General features: G+C 66.7%; 3 protein-coding genes across 4 annotated transcripts in view; 1 reads left to right on the forward strand and 2 right to left on the reverse strand.

Moving 5' to 3' along the window:
• RPS21 (ribosomal protein S21) overlaps positions 1–6,201 on the reverse strand; it is a gene marked incomplete at its 3' end in the record, with an annotated part of 67,931 nt that extends 61,730 nt beyond the window's left edge. Inside the window, exon 1 of the mRNA XM_082428887.1 lies at positions 6,198–6,201. The remainder of the gene's footprint in view (positions 1–6,197) is intronic.
• LAMA5 (laminin subunit alpha 5) overlaps positions 1–11,459 on the forward strand; it is a 53,576-nt gene extending 42,117 nt beyond the window's left edge. For both annotated transcript variants that reach the window (XM_082428851.1, XM_082428850.1), the window contains 35 exons: positions 173–273; positions 546–726; positions 811–960; positions 1,343–1,494; positions 1,564–1,674; positions 1,869–1,980; positions 2,469–2,639; positions 2,815–3,011; positions 3,191–3,307; positions 3,425–3,579; positions 3,872–4,013; positions 4,112–4,214; positions 4,830–4,940; positions 5,747–5,926; positions 6,023–6,171; positions 6,249–6,419; positions 6,519–6,655; positions 6,741–6,894; positions 7,058–7,191; positions 7,265–7,427; positions 7,500–7,622; positions 7,717–7,865; positions 7,953–8,085; positions 8,159–8,305; positions 8,409–8,539; positions 8,633–8,797; positions 8,884–9,022; positions 9,102–9,247; positions 9,332–9,524; positions 9,616–9,780; positions 9,888–10,050; positions 10,178–10,311; positions 10,385–10,478; positions 10,642–10,761; positions 10,921–11,459. In XM_082428851.1, coding sequence (XP_082284977.1) covers positions 173–273; positions 546–726; positions 811–960; positions 1,343–1,494; positions 1,564–1,674; positions 1,869–1,980; positions 2,469–2,639; positions 2,815–3,011; positions 3,191–3,307; positions 3,425–3,579; positions 3,872–4,013; positions 4,112–4,214; positions 4,830–4,940; positions 5,747–5,926; positions 6,023–6,171; positions 6,249–6,419; positions 6,519–6,655; positions 6,741–6,894; positions 7,058–7,191; positions 7,265–7,427; positions 7,500–7,622; positions 7,717–7,865; positions 7,953–8,085; positions 8,159–8,305; positions 8,409–8,539; positions 8,633–8,797; positions 8,884–9,022; positions 9,102–9,247; positions 9,332–9,524; positions 9,616–9,780; positions 9,888–10,050; positions 10,178–10,311; positions 10,385–10,478; positions 10,642–10,761; positions 10,921–11,051 — 5,024 coding nt within the window. In that variant the 3' untranslated portion in view covers positions 11,052–11,459. The remainder of the gene's footprint in view (positions 1–172; positions 274–545; positions 727–810; positions 961–1,342; positions 1,495–1,563; positions 1,675–1,868; positions 1,981–2,468; positions 2,640–2,814; positions 3,012–3,190; positions 3,308–3,424; positions 3,580–3,871; positions 4,014–4,111; positions 4,215–4,829; positions 4,941–5,746; positions 5,927–6,022; positions 6,172–6,248; positions 6,420–6,518; positions 6,656–6,740; positions 6,895–7,057; positions 7,192–7,264; positions 7,428–7,499; positions 7,623–7,716; positions 7,866–7,952; positions 8,086–8,158; positions 8,306–8,408; positions 8,540–8,632; positions 8,798–8,883; positions 9,023–9,101; positions 9,248–9,331; positions 9,525–9,615; positions 9,781–9,887; positions 10,051–10,177; positions 10,312–10,384; positions 10,479–10,641; positions 10,762–10,920) is intronic.
• Positions 11,460–11,711: 252 nt separating this feature from the next.
• ADRM1 (ADRM1 26S proteasome ubiquitin receptor) lies at positions 11,712–17,774 on the reverse strand. Its single transcript, XM_082428868.1, has 10 exons — positions 17,622–17,774; positions 16,593–16,806; positions 15,751–15,867; positions 14,339–14,462; positions 13,966–14,052; positions 13,286–13,367; positions 12,822–13,054; positions 12,417–12,574; positions 12,168–12,270; positions 11,712–11,954 (listed from the first exon to the last, which is right to left on the reverse strand). Exons 2-10 carry the CDS (start codon positions 16,803–16,805, stop codon positions 11,848–11,850), a joined length of 1,224 nt encoding a protein of 407 aa, XP_082284994.1. The 5' UTR covers position 16,806; positions 17,622–17,774; the 3' UTR covers positions 11,712–11,847.
• Positions 17,775–18,586: the final 812 nt, after the last annotated feature.

An 18,586-nucleotide genomic window follows, 5' to 3' on the forward strand; every position in this document is an offset into this window, starting at 1 on the left:
ATGGTCTGGACCTCGGTGGAGCAGGGAGGTGACGAAAAGCGAGGGTCTGGGGGCTTCACTTGGGGCAGGATGGAGATGCATGTGGAGTAGGAGCCCAGCGAGGGCTTCCCAGGGTGGGAGGGAAGAGGCCGGGGTGGGGGCCGGGGCTACTGTCACAGCCACCCTTCTGCAGGGTGTGACTGCTCCCCGTGTGGGACGGAGGCCTGTGACCCCCACAGTGGGCATTGCCTGTGCAAAGCGGGTGTGACCGGTCAGCGCTGCGACCACTGTCAGGTAGAGCTGCCTGGGTGGGGCGGAGCCTTGATTTTGTGGGTGGGGCCTCGGTGTGGGGGCGGGGCTTTGTGGTTGTAGGGGGGCCTTGGTGTAGGGGTGGGGTTTGTGGCTGTAGGGGCGGGGGCCTTGGTGTCGGGGCGGGGCTCGGAGCCAGAGGGGTGGGGTATGGGTGTAAGGGCAGGACGTCGTGGCTGGAGGTGCAGGCTCTCAGGGCTGAAGGAAGCTGGGTCTTGAGAGCTGTGCAGAGCCCTGACTGCAGTTTGTGCCCCCAGGAAGGACACTTCGGCTTTGAGGGCTGCGGGGGCTGCCGCCCATGTGCCTGTGGACCAGCTGCCGAGGGCTCCGAGTGCCACCCCCAGAGTGGGCAGTGCCACTGCCGGCCAGGGACTGGGGGTCCCCAGTGCCGCGAGTGTGCCCCCGGCCACTGGGGGCTCCCTGAGCAGGGCTGCAGGCGTGAGTGCGGGCCAGTGGACACCTCGGGGCAGCGAGTACCCCAGGGCCCTCAGCCGGCCACTCACCCCACCCCTCCCACCCCAGGCTGCCAGTGCCAGGGCGGCCACTGTGACGTGCACACGGGCCACTGCACGTGCCCCCCGGGGCTCAGTGGGGAGCGCTGTGACACCTGCAGCCACCAGCACCAGGTGCCCATGCCAGGAGGGCCTGGGGGCCACGGCGTGCACTGCGAAGGTGTGTCCCTGCCCTCCCCACTGCCCCCAGCCGCCTGACCACACCCGGCTCCCCCGACCCTCCCGACGCCACCTGGGGTGGTGCCGGTCCCGGTCCCGTGCTGACTTGGTGACCCCGACGTTCACCTCCACTTCCAGATCAGTTCTCTGGTCCAAGCTCTCCTTCTCAATTTTCTGAGAGACCCCACGACTGTCCTCCTGTTGACCCTGAGACCCCCACGCTGACCTCTGACACCCACTAACCTCGTCACCCTCAGCCCAGCTCAGTACCCCGTTCCATCTCCGTGACCCCTAGTGACCCGCTTCTAGCTCGCCGACCCCATGACTCCCCGGTGGCCTCAGGCCCACCCCTCACCCCACGCCCACCTGCCCCCTGCCCACAGTGTGTGACCACTGTGTGGTCCTGCTCCTGGACGACCTGGAGCGGGCCGGCGCTCTCCTCCCCGCCATCTGGGAGCAGCTGCGTGGCATCAATGCCAGCTCCGTGGTCTGGGCCCGGCTGCACAGGCTGAACGCCTCCATCGCCGACCTGCAGGTACTGCCCGGCCCGGCCCCCCAGCCTCCCCTTCCCAGGTCGCAGGCTCTCACCTTCCCCTCCCCGCAGAGCCAGCTCCGGAAACCCCCTGGCCCCCGTCATGAGACTGCACAGCAGCTGGAGGTGCTGGAACGACAGACCTCAAGCCTCGGGCAGGACGTGCGGCAGCTGGATGGCCAGGCAGGCCCTCGGGGAGCCCTGCCCCAGAACCCACCCCCTGGAACGCTCCTCCTCCGGAAAAGCCCTTCCCCGGGACCTCGTCCTTTCAGCAGAGCCCCTCCCCAAGAGGCCGCTCTCCCCAGGCCCCAAACCATCCAGTGTCACCCCTGACCCTCAGCTCAGGCTCGAGGCCTGATGGGGTACTTCATCCACAGGCCACAGGGGCCCGAGCCCAGGCCGGCCAGCTTCTGGGCAGCACTGAGACCACACTGGGCCGGGCACAGACGCTGCTGGCAGCCATCCGGGCTGTGGACCGCGCCCTGAGCGGTAGGGGCTGGCCCACCTGGGCAGGGCGGGGAGAGTCAGAGCAAGGGGCCTGCCTCCAGGGGGCTCGGCCTTGAAGAACTGGCACGTTTGGATGTTTAGACAGGGAGATGGGCCTCAGCCGCGGAAACAGCGGGTCCGGGTTGGGAGGTGGGAGAGGCGGCCCATGTGGCCAGAGCTAGAGGGCAGGTGGGCCCCGCAAGACAGGCCAGTGCCCCCCACACACAGGCTGAGCAGACGGCAGTGGTGGGGATAGCGGGGTGGGGGGCGCCCTGGGAGGTGAGGGGGTGTGGGCGAGAGGGCCGGGCAGGCCTGCAAGTCGCGGCCTGGAGCCAGGAGCTCTGGGGGCCGTCCAGGGCACGCCCGGTTACATGGGGGTTGTCTGAAGATGCTCGGCTGGGCGTTTCTGGCTCGGAAGCTAGTGGGCAGAGGTGTGCCCGGGCAGCAGGCCAGCCCTGGGCCCTGACAGCCCGCTCCCCAAACCCACACAGCGCTCGAGTCCCAGACGGACCGCCTGTCACCAGCCAACGCCTCAGCCCTATCGGGTGAGCTGCTGCGCTGGACACTGGCCGAGGTGGAACGGCTGCTCCGGGAGATGCGGGCCCGTGACCTGGGCGTTCCGCGGGCAGCCGCTGAGGCCGAGCTGGGGGAGGCCCAGAGACGTGAGTGGTGTCAGCCCCGGTAGGGCGGAGACGGGAGGGGTGAGGACCCGGCTGGGGGCTCTGGGGCTGAGGTCAGCCTGGAGGGGCATTTCATCAGCTTGGGAGGGTGGATGGGGACTGGGAGGCACCAGGAGCCACTGCCCAAGTGACCGTTCCTACGCGGGGTCTCGGCCAGTGCTGGCCCGTGTGCAGGAGCAGCTGACCAGGCGCTGGGAAAGGAACCAGGCGCTGGTAGCACGCACCCGAGACCAGCTGGCCCAGCACGAGGCCGGACTCATGGACCTGCGGGAAGCCCTGAACAGGGCGGTGGGCACTACGCGGGAGGCGGAGGAGCTCAACAGCCGCAACCAGGAGCGGCTGGAGGAAGCCCTAGTAGGGAGCCTGCCCCGCCGGCCCCGCTGGCCCCCCCAGCCCCGCCCCCTCCTCCCCCCTGCCCCTCCTCCTCCCCTTTCACCCTCATACTCATCATCCGCTAGCCTGTCACCCCACCCCTTTATTTTCCTGCCTCATCCTTGTTCTGTCACCTTCTCCTCACTCCCCATTGTCTCCAGCAACGGAAACAGGAGCTGTTGCGGGACAACGCCACTCTGGGGGCCACTCTACAGGCCGCCAGAGACACCCTGGTCCGGCTCTCTGAGCTTCTGCGCAGCATGGACCAGGCCAAGGAGGTGAGCAGCACCCCCTCCCAAAGGGCTGCATGCTGGGCGCGGGCAGGCACTCCCAGACCAGGTGGGGGTGAGTAGGGGACGGGGACGAGGGTCTCACCTAAGCCCACCCGCCCCCAGGAGTACGAGCGCCTTGCTGCCAGCCTGGACGGGGCCCGGACGCCACTGCTCGAGAAGATGCGGGCCTTCTCCCCCGCGAGCAGCAAGGTGGACCTGGTGGAGGCCGCCGAGGCCCACGCGTGGCAGCTGGACCAGCTGGCGCTCAACCTTTCCAGGTGCGGGGCCCAAAGAGGGTGCCCAGGGCGGGGTGGGCGGCAGCCAGGGCCTGGAGGTGGCATAGCTGGTCTGGGAGGGCTCTCAGAAGGAGAGGCCATTGTCCCTGCAGGGGCCGGGCGGAAGTCTGGGCCCAGGTTGGCAGGGGGGAGCAGGAGAGGCACACAGGGCGGTGCAAGGCCGGGCGTCTAGAGCCGCCAGGCAGGCCATCCCGGCAGCCAGGCAGGCGGAGGCCCGTGAGGTGGGCGGACCCCCCCACCCCCACCCTTGGATCCTCCCCGCTTCCCCTCACAGCATCATCCGGGGAGTCAACCAGGACCGCTTCATCCAGCGGGCCGTCGAGGCCGCCAACGCCTACAGCAGCATTCTGCAAGCCGTGCGGGCCGCCGAGGGTGCCGCCGGCCAGGCGCAGCAGCAGGCGAGCCGTACATGGGCGGTGAGGCCCTGACGCCCCCCACAGCCCCGGCAGGAGCCCCTGTTCCCTTGCAGCTCCACCGGGCAGGTGTGAACTGCGTCCTGTTCCTGTGTCTGCAGGTGGTCGTGCAGCGGGGCCTGGCGCCCCGAGCCCGGGAGCTGCTGGCGGACAGCAGTGCCCTGGAGGAGGCCGTCCTTGGGGAGCAGCGGAGGCTGGGCCTCGGTGAGTGCCGGGTCCAGCTGGGTGTCCGGGCTCTGTGGGGACCCTCACCCTCCGGCCATGTGGGTCGTCACCGTGTGAGTCAGGGTCGCGGCTGCCCTCTGTGGGAATTTTCCCCACTGCTGAGCAAGTCCGTCCCTGGGAGCTCTGCAAAGGCCCGCCACCCACCCTGGCTTCGTGACAGGCCCCCAGGACGTGGAAGGGCCGGGGGAAGGGGACGTGGGGACCGGCTGACGGTTTTCCTGCTGTCCTGGCTGGGGGCCGTGTGTGTGCCAGGCCGTCGCGGAGGAGCAGGTGGGGAGCGGGGAGTGGGGTGCGCCCTCTGCCACTGGCACCTCAGGGCACTTGTGGCCGTGAGCAATGGCTCGGCTTTTCTGAGCCTCCATTATTTCACCTGTAAAATGGGAATCATTGCCTTGGCTGTGGGCCCAGGAGGCTGCCCCCAGACTTGGGTGCCAGTGCCACCCCCTGAGCCGAGGGCCCTCGTGTCCAGATGTCTCCATCTGACTGTGTGTGTGTGAGCCTTAATCCTCCCTGGTCAGGAGGGAGGACTGAAATGGGCTGCACCTGTACCCTGGGGGCGGGGGCTCCTCGGGACTGAGGCTGCCTGCCCCACAGCGTGGGCCACCCTCCAGGGCACCGGGACCCAGCTCCGCGATGCCCGGGCCAGGAAGGAACAGCTGGCGGCCCGAGTCCGGGAGGTGCAGGCCATGCTGGCTATGGACACAGGTAGGGTGGGTCTCCTTCCTGCCCCCGCCCTCACTGCTTGTCCCCAGAGCTGAAGAGACACCTGCCCGGATAGACATCAGCCAGCCTGTCCCGTGGGCTCTGATGGGGGACATGTTCACACTTGCGCCGTCTGGAGCAGTGGCCGGGGCAGCTGAGGGGGGCCCCTGTGTGGGCAGCTGCAACCCTGGGGACCCTCCCCAGCCCTGGGGATCCGCTTCTGGTCGGAGACAGACGCCAAACGAACGTAGCCCCGGGCAGCAAGTGAAAACTGGAAGGGGCAGGGAGCGCGCGGGGAGAGGTGGCGCGGGGCAGGCGGGAGTGTGCGGCAGGGACCGTGGGGCATCTGGGGGAGGGGGGAGGTGGAGGCAGCAGCAGAGGCCAGAGTGGCTGGAGCTGAGGGCTCAGGGGCCGGGGGGGCAGGAGGGCTCAGGGCAGAGGAGGGATCCCTGCCGACTCGAGAGTCGACCTTCCCTACAAGCCTGGGTTGGGGCCACGGGGACTCTGGGAAGGGGGGGCGCTCGGGAGAGATGGTGTTGGCGGGGGTGGGGGGTGGCCATGGGGAGGCGGGGCTGAGCCGACACTGGGTGACCCAGCTGTGGCGAGAGAGGCTGGCGCAGGAGGGGCCGTCTGGGAGAGGACGGAGGGTGTGTTTCCACCGCCCTGAGGCTCTCATGAGATCGGGGGCGGGAGTGACATCCCTGTTGCTGGTCTTGGCAGGGGGGTCTTAGTGGTCTCCCCAGATGGGGATGAGGCCCCCCGATGGTCCTCGCTTGCCCCCCGCTGAGCCTGCACACTGCTCGCTGCAGACGAGACAAGCAAGAAGATAGCCCACGCCAAGGCCGTGGTCACCGAAGCCCAGGACACGGCCGCCCGCGTGCACTCCCGGCTTCAAGACATGCAGAAAAACGTGGAGCGGTGGCAGGGCCAGTACAAGGGGCTGCAGAGCCAGGACCTGGACCGGGTGGTGCTCGACGCAGGCCGCTCAGGTGGGCTCTGGTGCACGGTGCCCTGACAGAGGGCGGGCCGCGGTGGGGAGGCCAGGGGCTCAGGGCTGCCTCCCCCCATCCGCTCCCCCCCTGCAGTGTCCACCCTGGAGAAGACACTGCCGCAGCTGCTGGCCAAGCTGAGCCTCCTGCAGAACCGTGAGACGCACAACGCCAGCCTGGCCCTGTCGGCCAGCATCGGCCGCGTGCGGGAGCTCATTGCCCAGGCCCGGGGTGCTGCCAATAAGGTGGGTGGAGTGCCAGGGTCAGGTGGGCGTCTGGGAGGCCAGGAGGCAGACGCTGATGGGCTGTGCGCCCCCCACAGGTCAAGGTGCCCATGAAGTTCAACGGGAGCTCAGGGGTGCAGCTGCGCACCCCTCGGGACCTCGCCAGCCTCGTCTCTTACACCGCCCTCAAGTTCTACCTGCAGAGCCCGGAGCCGGCGCCCGGCCAGGTCGCCGGGGACCAGTTCGTGCTGTACATGGGCAGCCGGCAGGTAGTGGGCAGGCTCGGTGGGCTGGGTGGAGCCGGGCGCCAGGTCGGAGCGGGCGGCCCACACCGGGTCCCTGTCCCCCTGAGTCTCCTGCCACTACAGGCCACCGGCGACTACATGGGTGTGGCTCTGCGTGGCCAGAAGGTGCACTGGGTGTACCGCCTCGGGGAGGCGGGCCCCACGGCCCTCAGCATCGACGAGGACATTGGTGAACAGTTCGCAGCCGTCAGCATTGACAGGTGGGAGGCCCGGCCCCCATGGTGCTGCCCCCACTGCCAGGCGTGGCCGCGTGTCCACACCTCCCTCTCTTATCTCTGCCCTCAGGACCCTCCAGTTTGGCCATATGTCTGTCACAGTGGAGAATCAGATGGTCCAAGAGACCAAGGGTGATACGGAGGCCCCTGGGGCCGAAGGGCTGCTCAGTGTGCAGCCTGATGACTTTGTCTTCTACGTGGGAGGCTACCCTGGCAACTTCACGGTGAGCCCGGTGCGGCCTGGGTGCGCGGCCACCCTGCCCTGCACCCCTGTCCGAGGAAGTCCTGCTCAGGGTCTGGCTTCAGTCCGTCGCGCTGTAGCCCGAGTTCCTCCCCTTGGGTCTGTCCTGGGCGGGGAGGCTCCCTGACCGTGCGCTGTGCCCGCAGCCCCCCGAACCCCTGCGCTTTCCCGGCTACCGGGGCTGCATCGAGCTGGACACGCTGAACGAGGAGGTGGTCAGTCTCTACAACTTCGAGAAGACCTTCCAGCTGGACACAGCCGTGGATAAGCCTTGTGCCCGGTATGTGCGGCCTGAGCCCCCCTCACCCCGACTCAGCCCACCCTTGGCTGACCCTGCCCGCTCTGACCTGCAGCTCCAAGTCGACCGGGGACCCCTGGCTCACGGACGGCTCCTACCTGGACGGCTCCGGCTTCGCCCGCATCAGCGTGGAGAGCCAGCTTAGCAACACCAAGCGCTTCGACCAGGAGCTGCGGCTTGTGTCCTACAGCGGCATCATCTTCTTCATGCGGCACCAGGCACGTCCTCCGTCCTCACGGCCCGGCCCGCCAGCCCGCCCGGCCCACAGCTGACCCTCCCCTCCCCCCCAGGACCAGTTCCTGTGCCTGGCCGTGCGGGAGGGCAGCCTCGTGTTCCTCTACGACTTCGGCGCGGGCCTGAAGGAGGCCGACCCGCTGCAGCGCCCGCCGCCTCTGACCACGACCAGCAAGGCGGTAGGGCTGGGCTCGGGGTGGGGGCCCGGCGTGGGAAGGGGCAGGGGGGTCGCAGCTCGCCCTGAAGGTACCAGCCCGCGCTGGCACTTCCCAGATCCAGGTGTTCCTGCTGGGGGGCAGCCGGAAGCGCGTGCTGGTGCGCGTGGAGAGGACGACGGTGTTCAGTGTGGAGCAGGGCCACGCGCTGGAGCTGGCCGGTGCCTACTATCTGGGGGGCGTGCCAGCCCCCGAGCTGCCCCCAAGGTGAGCCCCAGCCCCGGCGGGTGGGCACGGCGGGCAGGGCCCGGGGGAGGCCGCCCCTGACGCTCGTCCCGCGGACCGTCCCCGCAGCCTGCGGCGGCTCTTCCCCTCTGGAGGCTCGGTGCGCGGCTGCATCAAGGGCATCAAAGCTCTGGGCAAGTACGTGGATCTCAAGAGGCTGAACACGACGGGCATCAGCTCCGGCTGCACCGCCGACCTGCTGGTGAGCCCCCTACCTCCCCCAGCTGCGCGCCCTCTCCGGCCACCGCGGGCCCTCACGGTCGCCTTGCCCGCAGGTGGGACGGGCCATGACTTTCCATGGCCACGGCTATCTGCGCCTGGCGCTCCCCAGCAACGCCGTGCCCCTCAGAGACAACGTCCACTCCGGCTTCGGCTTCCACAGCAGCCAGGACAGCGCTCTGCTCTTCCACCAAGAGTCCCCGGTGCGTCCGCCCGCCCCCTCTGGGGCAGCAGGGCGGGGCTGGTGGCCCGAGGGAGGGAGTCTGGGCCCCCAGCCTGGCCCGCTGACCCAGCCACTGTCCCCAGATCGGGCCATGCGAGGTGTCCCTGCAGCAGGGCCACGTGACCCTCCGGCTTGCAAGGACTGAGGTGAAAACGCGACGGGGCTTTGCTGATGGGGCCCCCCATTATGTCACTTTCTACAGCAATGCCACGGGGTGAGTCCGGCTTACCTGGCCTCTCCAGGGAGGGGGTGCAGTAGAGCCGGGGGGTGGGGGGCAGGGTGGGGGAAACACTGCTCTCCCCGCCAGGGTTTGGCTCTATGTGGACGACCAGCTTCAGGAGATGAAGCCCCACCTGGAGCCGTGGCCCCCGCTCCAGCGTGAGGGGTCGAGTCAGCTCTTCCTGGGGGGCTTGCCCAAGTCCGACGCCCTCCGTAACTTCAGTGGCTGCATCAGCAACGTATTCGTGCTGCGGTGAGCTGAGTGGGCCTCGGGAGGGCTGGCGACGACCCGCAGGCCCGGCCCAGCACTGACCCGCGTGTACCCCCTGCCCTCCGCAGGCACCTGGGACCGCAGCGCGTGCTTGACCTGCAGCAGAACCTGGAGGGCATCAACGTGAGCTCAGGCTGCGTCCCGGCCCCTCACACCCAGGCCCCAGAGCAGAGCCTGCGAGGACTGCGGGCCACGGTGTCTCGGAAGGTGGGGGCATGGGGCTGGGGTAGGCAGAAGGTGGCCTCCATGCATTCCTGCATTCCCTCATCCCCATCCGACCCCCCAGGCCTCCCGCCGCAGCCGGCAGCCCGCCCAGGACGCTTCCTGCTCGCCAGCCTCGCCCCTCAGGGCCATACGAGACGCCTACCAGTTTGGGGGTCCCCTGTCCAGTTACCTGGAGTTTGCACACATCCCGCCCCCCACCAGTGACTGGTAAGGCCAGGGGCGGCGGTGGGGAGAGGGGGCTGCTGGGGGGAGGGGGGCAGCCCGAGGCTGATGCCCCCGCCTGGCTTCCAGGTTGCAGCTTTCCATGCTCATCCGCCCGCATACCCCCCGAGGGCTCCTGCTCCTCGCTGCCCCGCTGACGGCCAGCAGCCCTTCCCTAGCCCTCTTCCTGAGCCACGGACGCTTTGTCGCTCAGACCGAAGGCCCTGGGCCCCAGCTCCGAGTCCAGAGCCGCCAGCGTTCACGGACTGGCCGGTGGCATACAGTGAGGGGCTGGGGAGAGGGGACGCAGGGGCGGGGCGGGGCGGGGCGGTGGCCCTGGGAGCTCCCATCCTGATGTGCCTTCCCACTCCCAGGTGTCTGTGCGTTGGGAGAAGACTCGGATCCAGCTGGTGACGGACGGGGTCTGGGCCCAGAGTCAGGAGGGGCCGGGCCAGCGGCACCAGGGGGAGGAGGGCCCCCGGCCACACACTCTCTTTGTGGGGGGCCTCCCTGCTGGTGGCCACAGCCCGCAGCTCCCAGTGAGAACCACCTCGCCCCAGCTTCCCACCCCTGCCCCGCTGGACATTCTCCGCCCTCGTCAGCACCCCAGGGACCTGACCCAAGTCACCCCTCTGTGCCCACACAGGTGGCCATCAGGCGCTCCGGGTTCAGCGGTTGTGTGAAGAGACTGAGGTTGGACGGGCAGCTCCTGGGGGCTCCCACCCGGGTGGTGGGGGCCACACCCTGCTTCTCAGGTCCCCTGGAGAAGGGCCTGTTCTTTGCAGGCAGCGGAGGATCCATCACTCTAGGTCTGTCCCCTGCTGGCGTCCCCCAGTCCCCTACCTGCCTAGGCTGGGGTGGGAGTGATGCCCAGAACGGGGTGGGTGGGGGGGCCTGGGGCCGAGGCCTTCCTCCTCTCACGGACCCTCCCTGCAGACACCCTGGGGGCCACACTGCCTGACCTGGGCCTGGAGCTGGAGGTGCGGCCCCAGACAGCCACCGGCCTCGTCTTCCACTTGGGTCGGGGCCTGGCGCCCCCCTACCTGCAGCTGCGGGTGCTGGGGAGGCAGGTAAGCAGGTTGGGCCGCAGCCTCAGGGCGAGATTGGGGTTGGTAGGGCCCTCCTGACCCCCTGCCGCCCCAGGTCCTGCTGCGGGCAGACGATGGTTCAGGCGAGTTCTCCACACTGGTGACGCTCCCCGAGGCACTGTGTGATGGGCAGTGGCACCGCCTAGCAGGTGAGCTGGGCCCTCCTGACCCCACCCCCGCTGGGGGCAGCTGCAGACCCCTGGGGTGGGGGGGCGGGCAGGGGCTCAAAAGCCGGAGCAAAGGGGCAAAGGGCCCCTGGCCCTGTGGCTGGTGAGGGCCCCCGCCCGGCCACAAGGAACCTGTGCCCGGCAGTGACCAAAGGCGGGAACAGGCTGTGGCTGGAGGTGGACCTGCAGAGCAACCACACCCTGGGCCCCGCGCCGGCCGCCTCGGCTGACGCCCCGGTGCCGCTGTACCTCGGGGGCCTGCCTGGTGAGTGTGGCCTCGGCCTGGGGGCAGGGGGAGGGAGGAAGGCTGCCCCTGGGGACCAGGCACCGGGGTCACCCTGCTTTCCAGCCCAGCGGGGAGACCGAGGCCTGGTGGGATGCCGGCCTCTGCTCCAACCCGTCTCCCTCCCTCCCCCACCCCCAGATCCCTGGACGCGGCCTCCCGCCTACCGCGGCTGCATGCGGAACCTGCTGGTGAACCAGGCCCTGGTCTCCTGGCCCCGCACTGCGGGCGTGCAGGGGGCAGTGGGGGCCGGCGGCTGCCCAGCCACGTAGCACAGCTGCCCCTCTGGGACCCCAGCCATCAGCTGCAGCAGCCAGGAGAGAGGGTCTTCAGAGCCCCCAGGCAGGCCGCCCCATTGGGCAGGGTCCTGCCCCCAGAACCCCCAGCCCCTCCACACAACTTGCTGACAACACCGCCCTCGGCCGACTTTTTAGATCAAGTTTGTGTATGTTTGTTTATGTAGACTACAGATTCTCCGGGCGATGAGTCTTATTTCTGGGAATGGTTTAAGTTATGTCTGACTTTCTAAGGGAAAGGGTAAAACACTGCAAAATGGGGGTTTTATACTTTTTATCTTTCAGTTTAATTATGAAATTTCCCTTCCACCAATTTTTAATGGGAGATCTGTAAGTCATTCGTCCCTGCTTCTTGAAACAAAAATTAAAGTCACTTCTGTGTAACCGAGTGTCGACTTTAACTGGAGGAAAAGCAAAGCAGTCCAGCGGGTCTGGAGGCCCGAGGCGAGCAGGGCACTCACGTGGGGAGCCCCTCCCCCAGCACGGCTGTCCCTCAAAGTCGTCAGTCAGAACGGGGACCTGGAGGGGCTTCCCGCACCAGCTCCCGTCTGGCTGATGGCTGACTGACTGATGATTGATGATAGGGGGACGGACGGGGCCGTCACACCCCACCCCGGGCACGCAGACAAACCAGAGTTGGCAGATAAAAGAAAAGACTTTTATTGATTGATTAGCAAGTTGGGACAGAGGGGAGCGGGGTGCGATCACTAACGCCGCTACCGAGGCCGCACGAGCTGGAACGCCGCCCTTCTGACAGCGACGACCGAACCCCTTAATCTAAGCTCATGTCCTCCTCCTCCTCCTTCTTGCCCTTGCCGTCGCCCTCCTGCTGCTCGGGGCTGGCACTGTTCTGCATGGCTTTGGCAAAGGCTTCCACGTCTAAAACAAAGTGAAAAGCACGAGGTGACCTTCCTAGACCCTGGCTTGGCCCTGCTGACCGGGGGGCTGGGAGGTGAAAACCAGATGGAGGCCAGGGCCAGCGGGACAAGGCGCCTCGCGCTCCACAAATGGGGAAGGCCTTTGCTTTCAAATGCAAGGAGAAAACCACCTCTGCCTCAACGGTGGCAGAGAGGCGGAGGGGCAAGTACTTACCGCCCTTGTTGGCGGCCTCCACGGCCTCTGCGGGCAGCCCAAACTGGCACATGAGGGGGCCCAGCTGCCCCGAGGCCAAGGCCGCGCTGAACATGCCCAGGGCCTGCAGGGAAGAGCCAGGCGCCTGAGTCCATGCAGAGAACTGGGGGAGCCGCAGGGGCAGGGGCGCTCAGCGCTGGGGGACCGTGCTGCAGCGGGCAGTGCCCCCCACTCCGAGCGCACAGCGGGGCGCCCGGGCCACGCGTCTACCTGCTGGAACTGGGGCGAGGTCAGCGTGTTCTGGATCTCCTCCGCGGTCTGCGGCAGTGACTCCCCGGACGGCAGGTAGGGCAGCAGGCGCTCCTGGACATCCGCGTTGGCAAGGATGGGGGCCATGATCTCGGGCGTCAGCACGCTGGCCAGGTCCACTAGGGCACAAGCAGGCGGCCATCAGTGGCTGGGGGCCAGCCCAGATGCCCACTCAGGAGGACAGTGACAGACTCCAAGCTGCAGAACTGCCGGGCGTGGCGAGGTGAGGTGAGGAAGAGGTGACACGTGCAGGGCAGCAGCTCGGCCCGGGGACATGCTTGGGCCCGTGCCTTGGAAAGCCAGCGGGCGGGCAGGGGGCAGCAGGCACCCTCACCCCCAAGCCTGGAGCCGAGGAGCACGTGTTACCTTGCTGGCCGCCCCCTGGCCCGGCCGGCACGTTCATGGTGGCTAGGATGCTCCGAAGGTCGCTCAGCTGGATGGGCTGGGTTGGGCTGGCTGCCGTGCTGCTTCCATTACCTGAGCTGGGCACGGGGCTCGGGCTGGTCGTTGAGGCAGCTGCTGGAGCGGAGGGGGCTGGGGTGGCGCGGGTGGAAGAGGTGGTGGAGGACGGGGTGACCGCTGCCGACTGGCTCCGGGAGCTGGGAAGAGCGAGGCCAGCACTGCAGCGGCTACGCGCCCACCAAGGCGCCACAACGCGTCGGTCCTGCCCCAGACATCCTTGTGCTGCCAGGACCCCAGGAAGAGCCTGAACCACAAAAAAGGATGGACCCTCCCCAGATGCCTATTTTGTCCTTCGGCACCTCCTACGTCCGGCCCCCGTGAAGGAGGGGACACTCGGCCATGCCAGAGTGCGCGGGCGTGAGGCTCACCTGGACGAAGAGCTGCTGGCTGGAGGCCCTCCGCTCCCCAGTAAGCTGGCCAGGCCCGGCCCCGTCAGCGCCCCCAGGCCACCTACCAGGAGCAAGGAGACGCAGCTCAGACACCACGCCCAGCCGGAGAGCCCTGCACCCCCGCCAAAGAGCAGAAAGGCCCCGCACTAAAGCCAGTGGGCAAGCAGGGGAGGTGGTGACCACAGCGGGCCTGCGGGGGCCCAGGAGCAGCGACTACTCAGGTGTGTCCTGGCCGCTGAATCTGCTAAATCAGATCAATTCTCCATCCCGTGACCCTACTAACGCACCTGGGTTCAAGGTAACATGGAGTTCAAATCCCGTACAAAGTAACCAGCGTTTCCGAAGTGTCCCAGAAACACAACCCGAGCCCGACAGGAGCTGGCAGCAGGCAGGCCAACCCAGGAGACCAGGGCCCCGAGCACGCGTCCTCAGGCCCGGCACCTCAGCCAGCCGTGCTCCCCTGAAGTACGGAACTGGCTCCTCCCCGGGGGCCCTGGAAGGCCTTGCCCACCCAGCTCCCAGGTCAAACCCTAAGGCAAACCAGCCCCCTCCCCAGGGAGGCCAGGGCACAGAGCGCTCACAGGCGTCGCTCAGAACCGATCGGAAGCTGCAAGCTGCCCAAGTGCTGACAGAGGCCCCCGCGGGCCCTCGCCCCTTACCCAGCCCTCCGAGGCCGGCGGGTCCGATGAGCTGCATGAGCTGGCTGTGGCTCATGCTCCCCAGCAGGCTCTGCAGGCCGCCCTCGCCTGGAAGACACGAGGCGCTCAGGCCCGGGCCTCCAGCCGTGCGCACGCCCGCCGCCACGGTCCCGGCGCCGGCCCCCGTCTCGGCTGCCCCGGACTGTGCGGCGAGCGTCCCCCAACACGAGCTTCACCACGTGGAGATGGGAGCACCGAGGGGGAACCGCCGAGAGGAGCTTCTAACCTGGACACCTCTACGTCCGTTTAAAAGCCACCGGCCCGCACCACCAGGGATCCACGCGGGCGGAAACCTACTCTGCCCTCACCGCACATCCGGGAAGGTGACCATTACCGCCCAGCGCAGACAGCTCGTGGCCTCCGCTCCCACTCGCCCCCAGGGCTCCGGGCATCGGCGGGTTGTTCAGATACTCGTTGACCTTCCGGCAGTGCTCCTCGTCCTGGTCCGTCTTGGGCTCCTGTGGGGAGGACACGGCAGCAGGCACAGCTGAGCGGCCCACCCAGCAACAACCATGCTGACGAGGGGCCTGAGGCCCGGAGACGTGGCCACCCGTCCGCAGTCACAGCAAGGAGAGGCCCCGGCGGGGTGCACGGGGGCAGCAGCCCGATGTGCCCGCTGGGGCTGTGCTAACACCCGTTTTACAGGTGGGGAGATGAAAGCACTAGGAGCGCTCAGCACAGGGCAACGCCCTGACCCTCCAGACGCGGTCGTTTCCGCGACGCTCTAAAACCGCAAATCCTTCAACACGTGTACTGCCGTGAAATAACCCTGCTACCACGCCGCTGTCCACCGGCCAGCCCGTGGCCCTCCAGGGTTAGCTGGGCACTGACTACGGGCACCCCCAGAGCTGCGAGACGACGCACCCACGACTCACTTCTCCAAGAGTCACCGAGCGTGTGTGCAGGGGGCCTGCAGGGTCACGGGGCGGGGGCGGGGGGGGGGACACAGACACAGCCCTACGCTCAGAGCAGAGGGGAGCAGAAGATGCAGTGGGTGGTGTGAGTCTGACAACTTTTCTCGGCGAAACTGTGGAGAAACAAGCTCTACACCAGCGACTGGCAAACCACGACCCCATCTGTGTTTGCAAATAAAGTTTTACTGGAACATCGCTGCGCCCATCCATTTCCTTCCTGCCCAGGGCCACCGTCACACGACTTCAGCAGGCGCGACACAGCCCATCCAGCCCACAAAGAGGAAAACCTTTCCTGCCCTGTTCTAGAAGGTGCTGGCGGGAGGGCAGCAGTTCAACCTCTGTCAAAACTACAAACGCAGGTGCATACCCACTGCACGAGCAAGTCCACTTCCAGTGGGTACGAGGACGGCCTGGTGCACTGCCACCCAGAGAGCCCCAGAGCACACCACGGGAGAAGAGGCAGGACAGGGACACCACACGGGCTCACCCCTGCTTTTGGTCCAGGCTGCTCATGACCCTGGGGGGAGGGGCCGCTGGGAGACGAGCAAACCACAGGCAGAGACAGGACCCAGCCCGGACATCACTCCTGGCGGTCAGCCAGGGAATTCCATCCTCGAAAGGGCACCCAAAGCCCAGCTACAAGTGTCTGGACTGGGGAGCCTGTCCCCAGTGCCCCGCACCACAAGGCGATACACTGGAATCCTTAGGTTCCATGGCAAGCGAGGTCAGCACCAGCTGGTCTGTGAAAGCGAATTCTACCATCCGGTGAACAAGCTTCTAACCTAATTTTATGACAGGAAGAAAAGACAAAATGCAAACAAAACCTACTTACCTGCATCCAAAAGAAGAGCCGTTTGGACCCTGCCTTGAACTTGAGCACGTAGACCCTCCCGCTGGGGCACTGAGGCACGCGCTTGAACTCACAGTCGTCGGGGAAGATGATCAAATCCTACAGAGAGCAGCAGACGAGCAGAGTCAGCTCCACGAAAACAGCACTGCGGAGCCCCAGAACCTCCAGGAAAACAGGCTGGCCCCTGTGCCTAAGTGCGTGCGGGTGGGGGGAGAGGACACGGGACACAGACGGCAGCAAGTCGCCAAGCCCGTCACCAGCAGGGTCTCTGCAGGGCAGACAAACGAGGACCTGAGGCACCGCACAAAGGTCATGAGGGCCAGGAGAGGGGCTCGGTGCTGAACAGGGAAGGAGGGCTTCTGGCGCCTGAAGGATTTTTAACAGAGACGTTTTGGGAGCAACATTCCAAGATGAATTAAAAAGTCAACTCTGACCTGCTCTCGAACCTAACGAGAAACGATTTAGTCTGCAAAACAAAGAACACTAAATAAGATAACTGCTAAAGAAAGCTTTCTGGAGGGCTGTAATAAAGGTTATGATTTTTACATGGTTTCTCCAATTCTAGGCACCTAATTTTCAGTTTTAAACATACATACACAGACGGGAGAAATCTATATAATCATTGAGACTAGGAAGCCCCACAGGCAAAAGAAAACAGCTGACGAGGGCACTAAACTAATGGATCCACGCATCCCACCAACACACTCCAAAGTGTGAAACAGCTGCTCTGTGCCCAGAGCATGGTGCCCTCCTGTAAGAACCACGCTGTCCTGACGACCCGGACGGGAGTCCTTAGGACGAGGTTCAGGCTCCCAGATACTTACGTCTTCCACGTTCCCCGATGTCCTGTCTTTCCAGCAAAAGTGAATGAGGGAGTCATCCGTCTGCTGAATGTACACAAGCCCTTTCCGTTTATCTGGGGTGACCGTAGTTCCTTTCAATGACATTTTTCCGGCCCGAAACTCCACCAAATACTTGTTGGAGGACCCACGGGAGCCTGGCACCAGGCTTGGAAACAGAGCGCCTGAAGTCGTCATCCTGAAAGAGGGACCAGCACGCAGAGCCGGTCACTACCGTGGACCTCCTAACTACGGTCACTACCGTGGACCTCCTAACTACGGTCGCTACCGTAGCACCTCCAGATGCTACGCTGCAACTGGAACGGGCAGAGGGAAAGGGCCTCTCTCTGAAGCCCAGGCTGTCCCCTGCTGGGAGCAAGGGGACAGGCCTCAGCCGCCCAACAGCTGCTGCCGAACTCCTCCTGGGGTGGACCGACCCCACGGTACCTGAGCCCGTGGAGCCAGGTCCCCAGCTTCTCGTGGTCCTCAAACAACGAAATTTACCTCTGCATCTAGACCCCATCACAGCGGGAGACCCTCGCCAACACCACCTTCCGTACTTTTTAAATAAACTGTCCTTTAACCTGCGGCTCCGAAAGATTTAAAACCTCTAGCTGGGCAGGCACACCACTAACACACTGAATGGGAGACCACACTTGGGCCTAAACCTAGTTTCCATCGGACACACCGCCGGTAAACTGCAGCGCGGCCGGCTCGCTCCCTTCGGAGAGAAAACCCGAGCACCTGGGGAAACGCAGACCCGCGGCCGGCCGACCCGCTCCCACCCGCAGGCCCCACCGCCCGACGCCCTCGGCTACGGCCGCGGCAGGCCCGGGGCGGCGGCTGAGCTGCCCAAGAGTCAGGCCCCTAGAACGCCCGCCCGCGCTCGGCCCCCGACCCGGTCCCCAGCCTCTCCGGCCCCCGCCGACCCGGCACCCGCCCGGGGGCCGCCGAAGGCACAGGCCCCGCCCCTGGCCGCCTCCGTAACCGTCCCCGCCCCCGGCGACCCCGCACCTGGGCCGCGCCGAGATTCGGCAGAGAGGCGCCGTCACGGATTGCTCTTCCTCCTCGGCGCCTGCCGGGCCCCGCCGGAAACCCCCGCTTGCCCCGCCCCGCCTACCGCTCTCGCCGCCGATTGGGCCCCTTCCGGTGAGGGACGGGCGCTGGCCCGCGGGCGATTGGCGAGGGTGGCCGCCCATCGCGCCGCCAGACCCGCCCCCGTGCCGGCGGCTCTCTTCCGGCGGAAGCACGGGCCGGCAGCGTGCGGGCCAGAGCGGCCTCTATTGTTGCTGTGTCATAGGGGCGCGGCGGCGGCCCCTGGCGGCGGCGCCGGGAACGGCGAGGCGGGCGCGGGCCGAGCGGTGGGCATTGGACCCCGGACACCGGGACCGCGGGACTGGCCGAGCGGGGGCACCTGCGGGGAGCGGGGCGGGGTCTCTCAGGTTCGCGTCCCGGGGGGAAGGTGACCGACTGCAGTCCCGGACGCTGGCGCGTGGGCCCAGCGCCCTCCGGACGAGCAGTGGTCTCGTGGGGGCGCGTGCGGCGCACAACGCGGGCCTTAGGCAGTGGTCCGGCCCCGCGCCCCCAGACCCCGCTCAGTAACTGCCCCCCATCCTCCCCGGGTCCTGGGGGTCCCCCAGACCCCCTATAACGGTGACGACATGGCTGCCCCCCTATCGTCCCCTGGGCCCTGGGGGGGGGTCCCCCAGCCCTCCCCCACAGTAGTGATGACATTACTGCCCTCCATCCTCCCCAGACCCACCTATAACAGCAACGTCGCGGCTGCCCGCTCATTCCCTGTCTGATGTGTGCAGTCAGAACAGAGTGAAGGCAGCTGCCCTCCACAAACCTGGACTAGATAAATGTAAGGCACTGCCCTCCCACTGCTTTTGTTTTCCCCATCATTTACATCTCTCTACATTTCTGCAGAGCAGACCACACACACCTGGAGCAATGTGCCCTCCCAGCCCCACACTGAC

The sequence above is a fragment of the Balaenoptera physalus genome (genome assembly GCF_965194825.1).
Source record: "Balaenoptera physalus genome assembly, chromosome: 16".
Classification (NCBI taxonomy): Eukaryota; Metazoa; Chordata; class Mammalia; order Artiodactyla; family Balaenopteridae; genus Balaenoptera; species Balaenoptera physalus.